The 19,789-nt window shown below is 58.3% G+C and overlaps 1 protein-coding gene across 2 annotated transcripts; it reads right to left on the bottom strand.

Moving 5' to 3' along the window:
* Positions 1-3,341: 3,341 nt before the first annotated feature.
* On the bottom strand, positions 3,342-14,181 carry TSPO (translocator protein). 2 transcript variants are annotated; one of them, XM_072843628.1, is made up of 4 exons: positions 14,093-14,181; positions 6,066-6,276; positions 4,281-4,419; positions 3,342-3,779 (listed from the first exon to the last, which is right to left on the bottom strand). In XM_072843628.1, exons 2-4 carry the CDS (start codon positions 6,245-6,247, stop codon positions 3,591-3,593), a joined length of 510 nt encoding a protein of 169 aa, XP_072699729.1. In that variant the 5' UTR covers positions 6,248-6,276; positions 14,093-14,181; the 3' UTR covers positions 3,342-3,590. The 2 variants fall into 2 exon arrangements, with proteins under 2 accessions (XP_072699729.1, XP_072699730.1); XM_072843629.1 differs by lacking the exon at positions 14,093-14,181 and adding an exon at positions 13,520-13,616.
* Positions 14,182-19,789: the final 5,608 nt, after the last annotated feature.

Consider the following 19,789-nt stretch of genomic DNA (forward strand, 5'->3'; position numbering starts at 1 on the left):
CTTTGTTTCTGAAATGTGGAGTCAGATGCCAGTGCGTTTTGTGTAGCCACAGGGTACCTGAGCCCAGGTAACAGGCCAGGTTGCCTCCCGTGGGGGGAGCTGCCTGCAGACGGAAGGCCCTTCCTCCGTCCTGGAGCAGGGGCAGCAGGTGTGTCTGTCGGGGCCCTCTCCCTGGTTCACAGGTGGCCGTCCTCGTGTGGGAAGGGGCCCGGGAGCTTTGTGGGGTGTCCTGTAAGGGCACTGACCCCCTCGAGAGGGCTCCAGCCTTGTGACCTGAGCCTCCCGAAGGCCCAGCGGGGCCTGTGACCATCACATTGCGGGTAGGATTCAAGCTAGGGATTTGGGGAAACACTCTGGCCACAGCAGGTTCCTAACCCAAAGCTGGAGTCCCCGGCACTGGTTCCATTCCAGAGCAGAAGGCAGCGGCACAGATGTGCGTGAGCGAGGCCCGCTCAGCATCGCGAGCAATGCCCAGGAGCCTTGGCCTCAGGAAGCCCTGACTGGCCCAGCACGCACTGCACTTCGGGGGCCTCAGGGAATGCGATTCTGGTTTGCTCACCCTGAGGATGGGGGTGATGAGGCGCGCCCCCTGGTGGTGACGGAGCTGAGAAACGGGCTGAAGCCCCACAACCTGCGGACGGGGCTTCCCCTGCAAGGCACGTCCTGTGCCCCTGGACGGTGCCCACTCCAGCGTATTCATCTGGAGCTGATGGTCCTGCTCATCCCCAGTTCAAACCCAATTAGTCAGGATTCTCGGAGCAGGAATGGCTGGAATCAGAAGACCACATGATCCCGGCTTTCCTTATTTATAAACATCCTTTTCCCCAATTCTAGATGTCCTTGGACCTCTGCGAGTGGACATCAGATGCCCTCCAAGAAGGGCATCAAGCAGGGCCCCCACCATCTCTGAAGACCAGGCCACTTGCAGTGGTGATGGTTCTTATCTGAGAGCACAGGAGCAGGGGGAGGAAGGGCATAGGGAGAGGAAAAGGCAGGTTCCTGCTGAGTGGAGAGCCTGCTTGGGACTTGATCCCAGGACTCCAGGATCATGACCTGAGCCAAAGGCAGACGCCCAACAGCGAACCACCCTGGCCCCCCTGTGTTGAGAATTCATCAAAACACAGAATTTGTAAGAGTCGGACATCTGGAGTCGGCCAGGGAGTCACAGCCACAGTATTAATTGTACCAAAGTTCTCCAGAAACAAACAAACCCAAAAGGTAAAGCTTGAGCTGCAGATGGTGAAGTTTATTAAGATGCTCTGTGATGGGGATCCCTGGGTGGTGCAGTGGTTTGGCGCCTGACTTTGGCCCAGGGCGCGATCCTGGAGACCCGGGATTGAATCCCACGTCGGGCTCCCAGTGCATGGAGCCTGCTTCTCCTTCTGCCTGTGTCTCTGCCTCTCTCTCTCTCTCTCTCTGACTATCATAAATAAATAAATAAATAAATAAATAAATAAATAAATAAATAAATAAATAAATAAATAAATAAAAAGATGCTCTGTGATGATCCCCTGGGCATGGTGGCTCCTTCCTGGAGGCACCAATGTAGTAGAACCTCTTAGTTCCGGAGTCCACAGTGGCTGATGACCATGTTATGGAGAATCGGCACGCTGGTGAGTCACGCTGCCACCCTGCTGTGACCTCGTCTTATTTACCTTATGGCCAATCAGCTACAGAGGGAGGCAAATGCCCAGAGTTAAGAAGATTCCAGGCAGCCTGGGTGGCTCAGCGGTTTAGCGTCGCCTTCAGCCCAGGGCGTGATCCTGGAGACCCGGGATCGAGTCCCACGTCGGGCTCCCTGCATGGAGCCTGCTTCTCCCTCTGCCTGTGTCTCTGCCTCTCTCTCTCTCTCTCTGTCTCTCATGAATAAATAAATTTAAAAAAAAAAAAAAAAGAAAGAAAGATTCCAATGGCACAAAGTAGCTCCAGGAAAGAGCAAAGACCAGAAACACGGGACATCCGCGAGATATGTCCAAATCCGCGAGATTTTCCTATTAAACCAACATGGACATTGTCAGGAGCCTCACGTTCCTAGTGGATGACAAAGCTCAGAAAAGGAGAGAACGCCGTCTACTTATGAAGAACGGGAGAGTAACAAGGAGGCCGGCAAACAACGGCAAAGTACACCTGCCACTCCATCTTTCCAGCCATTCCTGTGGCCAGGAGGAAGTATGTGGGATGTTGCTAGAGATGAACAAATCCACAAGCAAATGGAACAGACAGAAGCAGCCAGCCCACCTGAGCATCATGGAAAAGATTCCAGAAGTCTCAGCAGGCGCACTTAAGTGCCAAGGACGCCAAGTGCTAAGGACACAAAGTACTGAGTGTAGCACGTTGGGCGGGCACACAGGGACCTGTGATGACACTTCAAGGGCCCCCTACCATCTTAGAGAACCTCAGAAATGATTAAAAATAAAAAAAGATGTCAGAGTCCCCCTCGGATGCCTCTGCTCTGATGAGCATGAGGAACGGCACGAGGAGCCGGCTGAGGCGGTGAAGCTGCCGGGTTCCCGCGGAGCGTGGCCTGCCGGAGGGGAGAGGGCAGGCAGCCAGGGGACAGCCCCTGGGACAGAGTCGGCTGTCCCTCCCCGAGCTTTCCCAGCATCGTACCGTGGGTCCCGTCTGGATGCGAGGACGAGCAGGGGGGGACACGGGCAGCAAAACATCAGACCTGCTGAAACAAGTGAGCGAAACACAAAAGTTTTGCCAACGTGAGTGATCAGTGACCAAAAACCAAACAAGCGACAAAAGGTGCAGCAGGTCCCAGCGCCCCGGTGCTGAGCACACAGTACGGGGGAGCTCGGGGCTGCGGCTGAGGTGTCGCCCCAGGGGGAGCCTGCCCAGCGGCTGCCTGCAGAAGACCCGGAGAGCCCACCCCAAAGCCGGGGGACATCTCCAAACCTGGGCCAGTGAGGGGCTGTGGTGGCCAGGGCTGGGACACCCACCTTCTGGCCTCTGACCTGCCCATCTGGTATCCCTGGTGGAGTGAGGCTGGCACGCGGGGGGCAGGTCGGTGGGGAGCCCAGCTCTGGGCCAGCGCCATCCCAGCCGGGGCAGCTGAGGGCCTGGAGGCGCTCCCCACCGCTTCCTGGGGGCCCAGAGGGGGAACGGGACCCAGGCCTGGGCCTGCTGCGCGCCAGTCCGGCAGCAGCACAGTCACAGGCTCGGGCCGGGCGGTGGCCTCACCTCCTGGGGTCTTGGGAGGGACCCGTACTGTGGGGAGCGCTGACCTGGTCCAGCCTCCTCTGCACGATGTGGCCCAGACAGACCCAGCAGTAGGATGAGCCCCCCCCCCCGCCGGCCCCCCAGCCAGGGACCCACCCAAGTAAAAAGGCCACTGCCAGGAGGTTAGAAACTTTATTTGCTGCTAACATTCCGTGTTCCGAGAGTGAGAGCGAGCTTGGAGCGGGGCAGAAGGCGCAGGACGCTGTTCCCGGGTCGGGGCTCGGCCTGGGGGCACTTCTGAAGCTGCGGTGACCCCGGGCTGAGACCCCACAGACCTGCAGGCCTCGCGGCCACGGGAGCACAAGGGTCACCACCACGGACAGCACCTGCCGGGCAGCAGCTGTGGTCCTCAGAGGGCCGGGCTCTCAGTCTGTGAGCCGACGGCCACCACGCCAGCCCTGGTTGTCCCGCCAGACACAGTAGTTGAGTGCGGCCGCGAAGGCCAGCCAGGCCAGGTACGGGTACAGCAGGCGGGCGGCCGGAGGGCTCACCCTGTGCCAGGCCACGGCCGTGGCTCCTGCCAGCCCACCCGTCAGCAGGAGGTCCACCAGGGCCTGCGGGGACACAGGGGCGGGGAGGACGGGGAGGCCTGAGGCTCGCTGTACTCACCGGACGTGTGTCCCAGCTGGCCAGTCACGGGATCACTCATGGGAACGCTCCTTTCCACCCCCAGGTGACCCAGCCAAACCCCTCCCCCGTCTGCTGCCTCAGTTTCCCATCTGTAAAATGGGAACAATCACCCCTGCCTGATCCACGCAGTGTGAGGGATGCACAGCACCAGGCATGTTTTCCTATACGATGGCCCCTCAGCCAAGCCAGCAAGTCCCTCTGCTGCCATCAGAACCCTGCAATGCTTCCTTCCCCGGAGGAGAAGCAGCTGGGAGATCCCCAGGAGGCCGCTGGTCCCCTAAAAGCTTCTGAGAGATGACCATGAGCCATGTGCCCTCCCCGCCCCCATCTTTAGACCCTCATCCCATCTGGGATGTGATGCCCTAGGTCCCCAAAGAAAGGCCACTCCTCCAGGGACCAAGAAGACCAGCCAAGGCCACACTTACCCAACCCATTTGTCGGGTGCCAAAGAAGAGGGGAGGCCAAGCCCAGTTCAAGGCCAGCTGCCCAGCATAGAGTCCCAGGGGAACCACGGCCTCCTCCGAGAAGCCCCCCAGCTCTTTCCAGACCATGTAGGAGCCATACCTGAAACAGAGGCCACCGGTCAGGACAGCAGCAGGGAAGGGACCAAAAGCCTCTCTGCAGGGCAGGGACGACACAGTGGTGGCTCGGGCACGCTCTGCCACTGACTGTTGCCTGACCTCAGGGAAGTTGCCTGACTTCTCTGGGCCTTCGTTTCTCACAGGATGGCTGTAGGGATTTAACACACTGGCCGTGCCTAGGTCAGTGCCTGGCACATGAGACACTTAACGAGTATCTGCCATCATCCTCATGAGGGTCTGAAGAAAGAAGCCCATGTGTGTGGCCACATCACCCTGAACGTGACCGATCTCGCCAGAAGAGGAAAGCACATGCGCCTTGTGGGTGGGAAAGAGGCCCCTAACCTAGCCAGAGGCGCTGCACAGAGCACAGGACCTTAGTGGGCGAGTAGGAGTTTTCTAGGAGAAGAAAACAAGCATATGCAAACGCTTACCCACGCGCTCCGGCTCTTTCCTAGTGCTAACTCATCTCATCCTGATGGTAATTCGCGGAGGTGGGCAGTATTATCACCCCCATTTTACAGGTGGGGAGGCCGAGGCCCAGAGAGGCCAAGTGACTAAGATCTCTTGGCAGGCAACCAGTAGGTAAAGGCAGGATTTGAACCCAGGTGGCCGGGGCCAGGGCCCGAGCTCTTTACTCCATGAGAAATTTGACCTTCTCGGGGTCACAGGGCGTGTGCTTTGTCAGGATCTCACGGGTGGAGGAAGGGAGTGGGGAGGCCTGGAGGCTGAAGCAAGGGGAGGCCAGGATGGGGAGGAGAAGGCAAGAGAAGCGCCGGAGCCTGACAGGGCAGGGCCGGGACTGGCTGGGGGTGGTGCCCACGCGACACCCAGGTTGCAGGGACTTATTCCCCTCAGAACCCGGGGGGCAGGGATCCCTGGGTGGCGCAGCGGTTTGGCGCCTGCCTTTGGCCCAGGGCGCGATCCTGGAGACCCGGGATCGAATCCCACGTCGGGCTCCCGGTGCATGGAGCCTGCTTCTCCCTCTGCCTGTGTCTCTGTCTCTCTCTGTGTGTGACTATCATAAATAAAAAATAAAAATAAAAATAAAAGAACCCGGGGGGCATCCAGCCTGGCTTCTGCTACCTGCACCCTGGGCACCTGGCATCTGCAGCCCCGCCCTGCACTGGGCTGGTATAGACTCAAGATGCAGGGAACATTCCAGAAGGCGGGCAGGGAGCCGGCCTCCTCCGCGGGATGCAGTTCCCACTGGAGGCACCAGGGGGTGCCCTCCCCCGGCTGGCGCTTCCCTTCCTCTGGGGCAATTCAGGGGTGTGTGTCCTCACCGGTTTCCTGCAGGAAGCCCCGTGCCCGGCCCGTGGTTTTGAAAATTAACCCCGTCGCGGCCAGCGAGGAGCAGTGCTCGACCAGTGGCAGCTGCGAGACTTGTTACTGTTGCTGCCACTCGGCCTTGGAAGGGGCCCAGGCCTGGACCTGGCGCACGGAGCCAGCCTCCCCCTGGGGTTGCGAAAACAGCCAGGGTGCCAGCTTGAGACCGTGCCACTGGCCCGCCCCTCCCAGGAGGCCTTGGGGGGAAAGTTCGGGCAAGGAAACAGAGCCTGCTCCCCGCGGAGAGCACGCGGGGGAGCCCTGCCCCTGGGCCTCCGGGGGAGGATGGCCCGGCCCACCTACCCCATGGCCGAGTACAGGGTGCCCCAGATGGGGCCCAGCGTCCAGCGCGGCGGGTGCCACGAGGGCTTCTGCAGGCTGGCATACCAGCGGAGGCCCTCCCCGCGGACATAGTACGAGCCCAGGAAGCCCCCCAGGCTGGGCACCAGGGTGAAGCCCACGGCGGGCACCCAAGGCGGGGCCATTGCTGCTGTGGCGGCTGTTCTGGAAGGTTCTGAAAGAGAAGACAGGGATGGGGTGAGGGGGGTACTGCAGAACCGGGGCGAGGCTTCCCCAAGCACGGGGCAGGGAGGGGGGGCTGGGGTGACCCAGGCACAGCCCCCGCCAGCCTGGGCAATGGCTCCAGGGAACACATTTCCACCCAAACTCCTGTCCCACGCAGGGGGCCTGCCTGACTGGGAGGAGCCCCCGGGCCCCCCCCACGGCTGGTCCTGCCCCAGCTCCCGTCCCAGCCGCCAGCACCCTCACCCTTGACCTCGGGTCTCCTGTCAAGTGACCCCTCGTCACATTCCAGGCCGGTTCGTGTCCCCTCCACCCAGGCTTCCCGGCCCCTCCTCCCCAGGCCAACTGACAGCCCAGCGCTCTGAGCGCCTGTTGATCAGTCCATCCCCCAAGCCGAAAAGACTCGAATCGAAAGATTCGAATCGAATCGAATCGAATAGAAACGAATCGAAACTATCGAATCAAAACGAAAAAAATCGAATCGAATCGAAAAAATTGAATCGAATCGAAAAGGATCGAATCGAATCGAATGAGCCGTACGTTCTAGTACTTCTCATTCACTCATTCATTCATTCATTCATTCACCCATTCAATAACTAGTATCACACAGAGCTCGGCTAAAATCCTGGCTCCCCACTAACTCACTGTGACCTCAGGCAAATCGCTTCAATTCTCTGGGTGGGCCTCAGTTTCCCCTCTGTAGAATCGGATGGCAACACTGTGCCCAGCCCAGCAGGGGAGCACACAGGTATTTTACCAGCACCCTGCAGGCCCAGCCTAAAATCACCCTCCCTTCCTCGTGTGTCAGAGAGGGAAAGCAGCCGGCCTGGAGTCGCACAGCATTCTGGGGCCAGGCTTTGCCCAGCCAAAAAGCTGTTCCCAGCCTGACTCGCAGGCTCACTGAGGCAGTGGGTGGGAAGAACAGGAGTGAGCAAGAGCTCACGGCTAGCAAGGCCCCTCGGCCACCCTGAGAGGCTGGCAGGACTCCGGGCAAGGAAGGTCCCCGTATCAGGCCTGGATGCCGCCAGCCCGAGCGCTGGGGACCCAGTCATCAGGCCTGGCCCTCGTGCTCATCAGCTGTGTCCCCTTCCCCAGCAGCCCCAATGCCTGTCCTGAGCACCTACTAGGTGCCCAGCAGCATGTGAGGCTCCCAGCAGGTGGAATTGCTCACTGGGGCTGAGAGTCCAGCAAGGAGGGGCGGCGGTGGTGAGGCCTGGCTGGCATCTTGGACCAGCTCTGACTGCCCCTGCTCTGGGACCCAGGACTGTGAGCACCTCAACTGGACCTCAGTTTCCCCACATTAAATGAGGGGGCTGGGCTCCCACGGACACACTCTGATCCTAACTGAAGAATCTGGAGTGCAGGTGTTTGTTTGCAGGAAATAAGAAGCCACACAACCAGACTGAGCTCAGCAAACCTGCAGCACGACCTACTAGCGTGGGGGCTGGGGACCCAGGGTAGATGGGACAGGAGCGTCCCTGAGGGGGCACAGGCCTCAGAAAGGGTGCCCCGACCCACGATCAAGGAAAAGATGGTCCTGGCAGGACAGGGAGCACTTCCTGAACAGAGAGGGACACAGGGAGGGAGAGAATGACAGGCAAGTGTGGGCGGAGCGTGTCACCTGCCTGTCAGGGAGCAAGTGCAGAAAAAGGCTGTGCTCGCTCTGGGCGGTGGGGAGCCATCAGGCCTTCAGAGCAAAGGGTCAAGGGTGCCCTGGGGAGAGGGGACAGCTGCCGGCCTGGGGCTCCATGAAGCCCCATGAAATGCAGACGCAACTTTCCCAACAACCAGGGACCATTAAGTCCTTGTCAACTTCCAGCTTTTGAGGACTCTAATAATGTGAAAATTGTTCTCAGCACATTTAGTGAAAAAAGAGAGAACGAAAGTGCAGGGGTGGGGAGGGGTGGTGGAGGGGCAGAGGGGGAGAGGGAGAGAATCTCAAGCCGACTCTCCACTGAGCGCAGAGCTGACTCTCACAACCCTGAAATCATGACCTGAGTGGAAATCAAGAGTTGGACACTTAACTGACTAAGCCACCTGGGCGCCTCAGAATGATAAAAAAAAAACAGATGAATGACATAGGTCGGCATTTTAAAACTGTAAACAGATTCACGAAGGTGTCATAATCCCACAGCTAACACCGCTGGGGAACGGCTGTCCGCCCACCGCCCTCATCCTCGCCCTGCGGGGAACGACCCCATCTCATCCATCTGCCGGTGAAGACCCGAGGCACGGAGCCGGAAGGCGTCGGCCCAGGGCCCCTCTGCGAGTGGGCAGCCGGGGATCCTAAGGGCTGCCCTCGGCAGTGGGGTTATGACGCTATGTTCGTTCCATCTTTATCGTTTTCCAAAATGTCTATAATAACCATCATTTTTAAAAAGATTTTATTTACTCATCTGAGAGAGAGAGGCAGAGACACAGGCAGAGGGAGAAGCAGGCTCCATGCCGTGAGCCCGACGTGGGACTCGATCCCGCTCAGCAATTGAGCATCTGGCTTTGACTCAGGGCCTGATCCTAGAGTCCCGGACCCACTCCTCCCTCCTTGGGCCTCGGGTTTTCTCACGGGTGGAACTGGGATGGTCCCTCCATCCCCCTAGGTCAAGGCACAGGTGTGCCGCGAGGATGCCCGTCGATGAGCCCTGGGCATGCGATGCGGGGCCTGGCAGTAGGCGGTCCTGCGCGTCTCCTTCCCCTGCCCTCCTGCCCTGCCCTCTGGCTTCCAGGGTGCACACAAGTGTTCCCGGGTGAGCAGGACGGTCTGTCTCACCGCCGTCGGGAGGATGCTGGCCCTGTGCTCCTGCCACCTGGGTGTGGACACAGAGCCCTGGGACCTGGCCACTCAGCTGGGCTCACCAGCGCATCACCCAGCAGGGCTCAGGCCTCCTCAGCTGCTTTCTCATCTGTGGCCCGGGGACACAACCCTGCCCAGTCCGCCTAATAAGTATGTTGGATACGCAGCAAAGTGACAGTGTTTGGGCAGCCACAGGAGCTGTGGTGAGGACACCAGGCCTCCCCTGGAACATGACATGGCTGGGCAGGTGAGAGGCCTTCACACCATACTGACCCTCACATGCAGATAGGGAAACTGAGGCCCAAAAGTTGAGGGGAGGGGCTGGGGGGTCAGGCACTGAACTGGGCCTGACCTGGAGTCTCCTCAGTGTGACCCTTCGTGCCTTTTCTCACGGCACGGGATAGTCCCAGCTTACACCCACTTTGTTTCAAGCCGATGGCCGCCCCCTCCCATAAGTATCTCTCCTACGGGTGCTCAAGGTTAACGCCACCAGTACCAGACACACGGGCATCATGAACCCCTGCTATGATTCGCAGAGGCGGACACACCTGCTGTAGTGTTCTTGCCCCAAACACAAAACCCCAGCCTAACCGTGAGAAAACCCCAGAGAACCACAAGTGGAAGAGCATTCTACAAAACAACGGACTGGTACTCCTCGAAGGTGCCAAGGTCACAGGAGACAAGCAAAGACTGAGGGAAATGTCGCTGAGTGCAGGAGGCTCCAGAAGGAGTAACAACTAAACACAATGTGAGATCCGCATGGGGTCCTGGGGCCAACGTGACAGTTTGCGGGACAGGGCTGCGGTTGCGAGCACCACACCACAGTGACTTCCCAGCTGGGGGGACGCTGTCTGGGGACTTTCTGTACTACTTTTGTACCTTTTCTGTAAGTCTAAAATTAGTTCAAAATAGAATATTAAAAAATAAGTATCTTGGTTCAGATAACAGTTTGCACTGTCCCTCACTTCTGCTCAGTATCTGTCACTGTATCAGACCCTGACCCCAGCCCCGGCCCGGGCCCCCGCTCTGTCTCACCAAGGCCCTCCAAGCCTCCATTCCCACCACATCACTCCTGCTCTGAGACTGTCACTGCATCCTATCCTGGTTTGTTTGTTTTTTCCTACTTTTTTTTTTAAATCGAGGTAAAATTTACATAACATAAAATTAACCATTTAAAGTGCACAATTCAGTGACATTTAGTACACTTCCAATGTCTCGCCATCACCATCCATATCAAGCTCCAAAACATTTTCATCACCCCAGATGAACCCCACTACCCACTGCAGTCGTGGCTTGTTCCTCCCTCCCCCAGTCCCCGGTAACCAGTAATCTGCCCTCTATCTCTGTGGATCTATCTTTTCTGCACATTTCATGTAAATGGAATCATACAATACGTGGCCTCTGGAGTGTGGCTTCTGTCACCAAGCATGTTTCTGAGATTTACTCACATTGCACCATATGCCCATGCAGCTAGGTTCTGTGGGCAGGGGCACTCACGTCACCCTCCCACAGCACCCAGCCCATGCCCAGGAAATTCCGCACAGGACTTGCCCACGGTGCCAGCTGAGTGGGTCCTAGAGCCCATCAACCAAGCCCCCTGCTGTACAGAACAAACCACAGCCCAGAAGAGGGTGGTGGCTTCCCTCAGCCCTCAGTGGCAGAGTAGGGTCTGAGCCCAGTGTTCCTGCCCCCACTCCTGGCTGCCCCTTCCAGAGCCTAGGGGATCAGAGAGTCTGCCCAGCTCCAAGGTCAGACACAGAAAGGGCAGATGCCTGACACAGAGAGAGCCCAGACAGGTTGCTTCCTGTGGCCTCTGGGGGACTGCCCAGCTCCTGAATCACCCAAACTAGGGGACCCACCAGGATGAGTCACATTCGGCTGGGCTGGGCTGGGCTGGGCTAGCCAAGGCAGGCCTGAGAGGGATCTGCTCTGGGATGGGGTCCCAGGGAGGGCTGAGGAAAGTCAGGGAACACCCAAGGCTGGGAAAGGACTTGGGATGGAGGTAGAAGGGCAAAGCCACCTACATACCTTTTATTTCCACCAATGTCAGACAGTGACTAAGAACCCAAACACGTTGGTTTGCCTCCAATTTGCTTTGTAATCCTGGGCCAAAGTGCCTCTCTGGGCCTCAGTTTCCCTTACACCGGGCAGGTATAACCTGTCCTGCCTGCTTCATGGGGTCATGGGGAGGCTCAAGTGAGGACCAGACAAGTGAGGGGCTGTGGCTGTCAATGTTGAGGCCGCTCACCCCCTCTCCTCCCGGGATGGGGGGAGGGGGGCGGAAAAGTGGCCCCGGGGCATAGACCCAAGTCTGAGAAGACATTGCCAGTCAGACACTGGATGCTAAGTGGGGCAAAAGGCTAAACAGAACGCTCCACCCACAGGCCTGGGGCCACTCACAGAGGAGCACTTCCAAAACCACCGAGAAGGGTCAAAGCAGAGGGCTCAGGACCTGGGGTCAGGAGAAGGTTCTAGATCTCTGGGGAACAAGTGATGGACGTGGTGCTTGGTGGCTCATCCTGATGCTCATTACTTCACTTACTCTTCACAGCAGCTACGGGTGGGGGGGCAACCAGCTGCCTCTCTCCTGGGGGCCCTGAGCCACACCCTCCTGGCCTCCATAGTGGACATTACTATTCCCACCATCCAGATAAGGAAACTGAGGCACAGGGAGTCCCAGAATTTTCTAGGTCTGTGTGACTCTGAGGCCCAGAGCACCCCCTCCCCTGAGCTGGGAGTCTGCTGGCCTCAGCCTTGGGCCACATGGTCACTTACCTTGTGTCACCTCCTTCTCATCCCAACATGGCAGGTAAGGCCTGCGCAAGGCCTGGGGGGCCGCAGGGGGCTCCCATCCTACCTCAGGGGTCCCACTCTCTGCCCAGTGTAGAAGACTATCTCGGAGCCAACAGGCTCACTCCCTCCAGCCCCAGCGCTAGTGTTGCAGCCCCCCCAGAGCATGAGACCCCCTCCCAGGCAGGAGCAGCAGTTACAGGATGTGAATCCTCCCTGTCGCCCCAAGAGTGGGACTCAGGGAACTCTTGTCCTTAAGATGCTTCGCTCCTGCTCCCCATTTCTGGCCCTGAGATCTCACCTCCCAGGCCTCTCTGTCCCCATCTGTGAAGTGGGGGCTGAGCTAGAGAGTCTCTGGGGCGTCCTCTTGTTCCCCGAGGCCTTCCTACAGAAGGTGGCAGGAACTGCTCCCCAGAAACAGAATAGTGTTGCTTTTGAGAGCCCTCCTCCTCCTCCCGGTGGCGCCCCGCCCTCCTCCACCTTGTCGCTCACGCGCCACCGCTGTCCTGGGACTTGTTTTAAGGTTCCTTCCTTTTCTAACGTGACTTACAGCTAATCTTCCGCATTACAACCTTCGTGAATCTTTTTCATTATGAAAGCACAACAGACAAGTTGGGGAGGATCCACATCCAGCTGGTGACCAGGAGGGCTGGGAGTGACAGGGGAAATGTGCTCCATGGAGAATGACTACTTTTGTAAACACAAAGGGCATATTCAGGCGTGGCTTGTACAATCAGAAGAAAGTACAAATCAAAGGAACACAGATTCCAAAATAAACTAATGAAAATGGCGAAAGTGTAGTTAGGAAAAAGGAGGCTCCCTCCCTCCAAGCACCAACCCCCCCAGCAACCCGCTGCCATCAGTGGTTTCCGGCAGATCCAGCTACGATTCGGTCACTGCCAGGCACAAATGTGGGCCCCAAATGCACGCACGTGTGCACACACACGCACAGAAGGACACAGTGTACAAAGCAAGGCCTTGAACGGTACTGGTTTGAACCCCAGCTCCAGCGCTGCCACGATGTGCCTGCCCAGGGGCTCCTGGGTGAGCCTCAGTTTCCTTTAGTTCAAAGGACTCCCTCTGCGCCTCCTTTTGGGTCCGCTGAGCAGCCGGAGCCGGGGACCCCCGCGGGAGGCGCTATCCCCCGCCCCGAGCTCCTTCGTGCCTTTCAAGGCAGCGGGCAAACCTCGGGCTCCACGAAGCAGACGTGTCCCCTGCCGTGTCCCCCGCCGCACAGGGCTCCCCACCCACCTCCCCTGCGGGGCGCCGCAGCTCCAGGCCCAATCTGCCAGCTGAGGCTTTGGGTCAACGGCCCGCGGGAGGCCGGCACCCTGGCGCCCTTCCGGACGCAGCCCCTCTGCCATCCTCCCCAGGCCCCGTGACCCTTTGGGAACCGCCTCGGTCAACTGTCCTGTCCCTAGGGGAGGCCCCAGCCCGGCGCCCCTGCCCTCCGCTGCAGAGCGCGGGCCGGGACCGGGACCGGGACCGGGACCGGAGGGGGCGCTGCGCCGGGCAGGCCAGCCGCCGGGTGGACCCCAAACCCGCGGCGCGCTCACCCCTGCCGACGGCTCCGAGCTCCCCTGCAGGGGGCACTGCGGACAGGCGGGTCCCTGGGGCCCTTCTGCCCACCCCAGGCCCCTGTCCGGGCACCGACCGGGAATCTTGGGGCCCGGCTCTCAGGCCCGCTGGGGCCCGACGTGGCTGCGTGCAAACACCCCCAGGGGCCCGGGTTTCCGCGTCTAGGATGGAGCGTTTCAAGTGGACCGCCAGGCGCTTCGATCCCCGCGGCACCCCGCCCGGCCACTCCCGCCCCGGCTGGCCCCTCTGCGGAACCGGACCGCGCCGGGAGCCTGTCGGGGCCCTCCCGGGGGCTCCGCTTCCCGCCAGACCCGAGCCGGGGGCGGGGCGCGGGGGCGGGGCGCGGAGGGCGGGGCGGGGCGGGGCCGGGCTGCCCAAGTGCCCCCAACCCCCCGCTCCCCTCGATCCCCGCTAGCCGGGCGGAATCCCGCCGCGCAGGAGCCCCGACTGCGGAGGTCACAACCCCGGCCGCCCGCCGTCCCGGCGGCTGAGCCCCTAGTGCCGCCCCGCAGTCGCGCCCTGGGGCCCGGCCTATCCCCTCCTGCCTCAGTTTACCCTCCGGCGGCGCGGCGGCGGGCGGGCGCTGTCGGGGATCGGCCCTGCGCGGGGCCGCCCGCCCGCTGCCCCTCGGCGCCCGGGCCCCACTCACCAGCGACCAGGACGCGCTCCGGGAAGGCACTGCGCGGCGCGGGGTGGTGGCCCAGGTCCCTGCCCCGCCCGCCCCGCCCCGCCCCGCCCCGCCCCTGCCGCGAGGCCCCGCCCCGGCCCCGCCCGCCCCGCCCCGGCCGCGTCCCCGCTGTGTCGCTGGCAGGTCGCTTCTCTTCTTGAGCCTCACCTTTCCCGTCGGAAAATTGGGGCAGCGGGAACCGACCTCAGAGAGGGGAATTACGTCGCCTGACAGCAAAGCCCCGAAAGGCCTCGCACCCAGTAGCTGTGGCCCCCCCATCGCCGGAGGAGCCCCCCCGCCGCGCCCCCCGCCCTCCCGCCCCCCCCCCTTTACCTGGCGCCCTGGGGCACAAGGCCGGCTGGACTCGTAGTCCTGGCTCAGCCACTTTGTGACTGGTTCTGCCTCCATCTCCTCATCTGTAAAATGGGCACAAGATCGTGGGCCGGGTGAGGACGCCGCAGGGCAATGCAGGCAGGGCGCCGTGCAGACGCTGGGCTCTCACTGAGCCGGGACTGCAGCCAGCACAGCCCGGAGGTGACCTCCAGTCCCAGACGCACCCTGATGGGCACAGCACGTCCAGCCCCGGGCCTTGGATCCCTCACCTCCTCTGAGTCTGCGGGTGCCGCCTTCTAACTGCCGCCCAGGGTCTGTCCTGGCCACCTCGGGCTGACTGGGCCAGGCAGGGCCCCTCAGCCTACAGGAGTCCAAGTTGCCAAACTTGGTACTTGGAGGACAACGGTGACCTACAGCTTCTTCTGCCCAACGATCGAAGCTTGGAGCCTCCCATCCGAGCTACCCTCCTGCCAGGTGGGCTTTTGTGAGCCCCTCCCTCCTTCCACTGCTTCGATATAAAAACAAATATAATCTGGGCTGGATTGCTTCTTTTTCTTCTAATTTTAAAAGAAATTAAGACGTGTTCCTGGGTCCCTCAAGTATTGTGGCCCCAGGCACTGTGACTGCCCTTCAGGAAGAAAGGGGCCACACCTCCCAGGGAGCTGCCAGCCCTCGCCCTCTTCCTGCAACGAAGTACCTGTGGCTTGGCCAAGTGACACATTCACCTCCCCCGGAAGAGCCAGCCCTGGAGGAGACTATGCAGCTTCCCTCCCTCTAGCCTCACCCCTACTACACATGGAGCTCAAGGCTCAAGAGATTTCTGCCCCCAAATATCTGCAGCAGGCCAGGGCCAAAGGGTCAGGCTGAGAACAGTCACACACACACACACACACACACACACACACACACTCCTGAAGCTCACAAGCTTTTCACAGATGCGACCTACAGTTCCCAGGGGCCAGTTGCTGCCCGAGGGATTCACCCTGCAGTCTGCATGCGGGTGCTGCACCTGCTGCCCCTGGAAGCCTCCCATTACTTCTGCCACCCTCCTGTCCAATCCCACGGCTGCCTTCTGAGCCTGAGCAACAGTCACATCCCTCCTCTGACAGCAGCCGCAGCCCCTAGCTGGCCCCCAGCTTCCTTCTCGGGCCTTCCACTCCTCCCCTCTGCTGAGGATCCTCCCGCTGCTTAGGATCCAGTCCAAACCCTTTACCTGGCACCGGAGGCCCTGCCAAATTGGGGTTAAGCTGACTACCCCACCCTTTCTCACCCCTGTGTCCCCGCCTAGGGCACTCCCCAGCCTCCCACCCTGGGCATCTCCATGTGTCCGAGTCTGACTGCTCTCCAGTGTCATGCCAGCAAGCTCTTCTAGAGCTCCAACTCTCTGCCACCCCCCTTCTAAGTGGGCTGTGACTTCTTAGCTTCACGGCACCGAGCTCAGAGCTTCTCTTGCGCATCTGGCATGTATATGGAACACTTCAAGGTACCCAGCTCTGGGCCGAACCCTAGAGGATTCAACACAAGCAAAACCTACCTCTGGGCTCAGTTGATCCAGGAAAGAGGACTAGAGACATCCCCCCAAGCCCCAGAGGATTAACCCCACCTCACAGGCTCAGAGCTGTGAGGGAATATCTCAAGGTCACACAGCTGGACAGCGGTGGAGTCAGGATTCCCACCCAGAGGCTCTGAGGATTTGCACCCTTAACCCGTGTGTCATTCAGCTTCCCAATTCCAAGTGTGACTCAACCCAGTATATCCTTGTATTTTATTTATGTGTTTCCTTTATTACATGAGTAATCCACTTTTATTGCAAAGGAACTGGAAAACACGAAGGAAAAAAATAAAACCACCTACTTTCCCATCGCCTAGAGCAAAGCACTGTCAACACTTCAGTGTTTCCATGACTTTTTTTCAAAGCGTATCATACCTTCCTTTTACAAGAATGCCTTCATGCTACCAGTGGTTTTATAATTTTTCTTCCTCTTACAATAAATCAGACACCTCTTTCTACATTAATAAACATTTGTCTACATTGTTTTTTTAAAGGTTTTTTTAAAGATTTATTTATTTATGATAGACACACAGAGAGAGAGAGAGAGAGGCAGAGACACAGGAGGAGGGAGAAGCAGCTCCATGCCGGGAGCCTGACGTGGGACTTGATCCCGGGACTCCAGGATCGCACCCTGGGCCAAAGGCAGGCGCCAAACCGCTGAGCCACCCACCCCCCTACACTGGTTTTCTTAATTGTGAAATGTTGCATACAGAGATGTACTTAAAACCGGTGTACACTTTAAAATAATAATAAAAAGAAACTTCAGCCCCAAACAGTCAGAAGCTTGGGCTTTTCTGCCTCCTTGCTTCTTCTTCCTTTTTTTTTTTTTTTTAGACTTTATTTATTTTTTTTTTTTTTTTTTTTTTTTTTTTTAATTTTATTTATTTATGATAGTCACATAGAGAGAGAGAGAGAGGCAGAGACATAGGCAGAGGGAGAAGCAGGCTCCATGCACCGGGAGCCTGACGTGGGATTCGATCCCGGGTCTCCAGGATCGCGCCCTGGGCCAAAGGCAGGCGCCAAACCGCTGCGCCACCCAGGGATCCCTAGACTTTATTTATTTATTCATGAGAGACATAGGCAGAGGGAGAAGCAGGCTCCATGCAGGACTTGATCCCAGGACCCCAGGATCACGCCCTGAGCCAAAGGCAGACACTCAACCACTGAGCCACCCAGGCGTCCCTCTGCCTCCTTGCTTCTGAGCTGACTGCACCTGTATTCAGATTTCCAGAGTAGGGGTGCAGGGGTGCACACTTCTGTGAGCTGGAACAGGTACCCTCAGCTGAGCCAGGCAGCAGGGCATGGACAGGGTCTCATCAGGCCGTGATCAAGACTAGTCAAGTGGCTGACAGGAATCTGGGCCTGGCTCACTGGGGATTCTGTTCCTAAAATAAGCAGTAGAGAAACCGGTAGGATCTTGGGGATGACAGCCCCGGTAGGGAAGTGCACACACCATTCCGGGGTCTCTTCTCACCACCACCCCGGGGATGCCGTTGCCCCTCTGCTGGCTGGCTGGCTCCTCACTTCCTGGACTGTCCACCCCATGTTTGTGATGAGCCCATCCTCCAGGAGTTCTTGAGAATGACCCCAAGGAGGTAACATTCTGAAATCTTGCATTCTATCTCATGGTTGACTGATGCTTGGCTGAGTAAGAATTCAAAGTTGGAGACTCTTGTCCTCATGCATCATGAAGCCACATTGTGAAGCCTGGCTGCTACAGTGCTCACAGGCAGGCTGAAGCCATTCAGAGTCTTGAGCCCTATTTTGTCACTAGAGTTCCGGAATGTCACCCTGGTAGTCCTCTTTGTGGGTCTAATTTCATCCACCGTGCCAGTACGCAGGGGGCCCTTTCCATGTGGGGAAACTCATATCCTTTATTTTTCAGAAATTGGATTTTTTTTGGGGTCATTTCCTTCCTTCTGTTTTCTCACTTCTCATTCTGAAACCCCTTTTACTCATCATCCTGGACCTTCTAGGCTGGTCTTCTAACTTCCTTTTCTCTCCTATTTGTCATGGGATTTTGTTTTGGTTTAGTTTTTAGTTTTGCGGAGGGATTTCTTTGTTTTGGTTTGGTTGGGTTGTTTTTGTTTTTGCTTTACCCTCAACTTTTCCTTCCTGGCCTTCTGTTGAGGTTTACAATTCTGCTATCCTATTTTTAAAATTGTATTTATTTACTTATTTATTTGAGAGAGAAAGAGAGCACGAACAGAAGAAAAGGGCAGAGGGAGAGGGAGAAGCAGGCTCCTCACTGACTGGGGAGCCCGATGCAGGGTTCAATCCCAAGACCCTGGGGTGATGCCCTAAGCTGAAGGCAGACAGTTAACATACTGAGCCACTGAGGCACCCCACTGCTATCCTATTTTTAATTTCCAAGGTGTTCTTATTTGTTTTCTAAATGTCCTTTTTTAGGGGCACCTGGGTGGCTCAGTCGGTTAAACATCTGCCTTCAGGTCAGGTCATGATCCCTGGGTCATGGGGCTGAACCCCGAGTCCAGCTCCCTAATCATCAGGGAGTCTGCTTCTCCCTCTCTCTCTCTGCATCTCCCCCTGCATGTGCTCTCTCTCTCTCAAATAAATAAAATCTTTTTAAAAATAGATACCTTCAAATAGTCCTCTTTATTTTAAATTTCTTTCACCCTCAAATCTACAAGCAGTTGATGCTGCCCAGTCCTAAGCTTTGGAGGAGGCTTTTGTATAAATGAGGCTTGGTCAGCTTTCCCCACTGTCGGGAGGGATCTGGCTGTCTGCAGTCGGGCAGGTCAGGTAATACTGGTCTTCCTGCTTTTCGGCTTCCAGGGGTTCTTTCCTTTCGTGTTCTCCTTGTCCTTGTGGATTTATGGGCTTCTGGAGGCAATGTGTGCTCTATGCATGTCTTAACCTGAAAATCTCCTCCGTATCTTTGATGACCACAGAGTTGTGCAGATTTGCCATATAACCCATTTAAAGAGTCTCCTCTAGTTAACTATATGGCTTCTTTTCCTTTCTTTTTTCTTTTCTTTTCCTTTCTTTTCTGTCTGTCTGTCTGTCACAAGCAAGGCTGCCTTAGATGCTGAGTTTGGGCTTTGCTCATTCGATTCTCAGGACAAACTCACTGAACTAGACTTGCTGATGTAATTCCACCTAGATCTTTCTCATGGGGCGGGGGTGGGGGGGAGGTCTGTGTGTCTGTCTCCTGGGCGCCTGGCAGGACACGAGACAGGAGCAGAGGGCAAGTGCGGGTGAAGTCAGGCCCTGGCCCGGCCTCACCCCAGCGCTCAGAGGCATCCCACTCCCCTTCTGTCTCGGACCACCTGTCACTCCAGCCTTGGAGCCTTCCACGGAGGGTGGAGGGTAGCAGCCCCTGGCCGTGACAGCGCGGTCGTGAGGAATCCAACAAGCCAAGGTCTGAAACGCATCCAAGGCTCTGATCCAGTCAAGGGAGCTGATAGCGATCGGACGCTTCTGCGCGCCTGCCTGTCTGGTTTGGAGGCACGACTGTTGCTCCCTGCACCGCGCCTGGGCTGAGAAATCAAACAGAAACCACGTGGGGGCGTCCCAAGCCCCCGCACCCGCGAGGCACAGCGACGTCTACACTGCGTCGCCGCTGGGTCACCAAGGTCGCGGGCTAGCGGCCGCGGGGCTCCGCAGGCGCCCGGGTCACTCCCGGCCCCGCCGCGCAGGCGCGCGAGCTCCCGGAGCCCGGGCGGAACCCGTCCCCGCGGAACCTTTCTCCCCGCGCCCGGGGGCGGCCCGCCCGGCGGGAAATGCGTGAGGGGCCGCGCCCTGCGCCTCGGTCGCCCGGGTAACGCGCGGCC

The sequence above is a fragment of the Canis lupus genome, chromosome 11 (assembly GCF_048164855.1).
Source record: "Canis lupus baileyi chromosome 11, mCanLup2.hap1, whole genome shotgun sequence".
Taxonomy (NCBI): domain Eukaryota; kingdom Metazoa; phylum Chordata; class Mammalia; order Carnivora; family Canidae; genus Canis; species Canis lupus.

What these genes read in the sequence shown, in the direction of transcription:
- TSPO (XM_072843628.1), bottom strand. Translation starts at nt 6,247, where the DNA reads ATGGCCCCGCCTTGGGTGCCCGCCGTGGGCTTCACCCTGGTGCCCAGC. An exon ending in ACCCTGTACTCGGCCATGGG is followed by an intron (nt 4,420 to 6,065) that starts GTAGGTGGGCCG and finishes CCTCTGTTTCAG; the next exon opens with GTATGGCTCCTACATGGTCT. An exon ending in GCACCCGACAAATGGGTTGG is followed by an intron (nt 3,780 to 4,280) that starts GTAAGTGTGGCC and finishes GTGTCCCCGCAG; the next exon opens with GCCCTGGTGGACCTCCTGCT.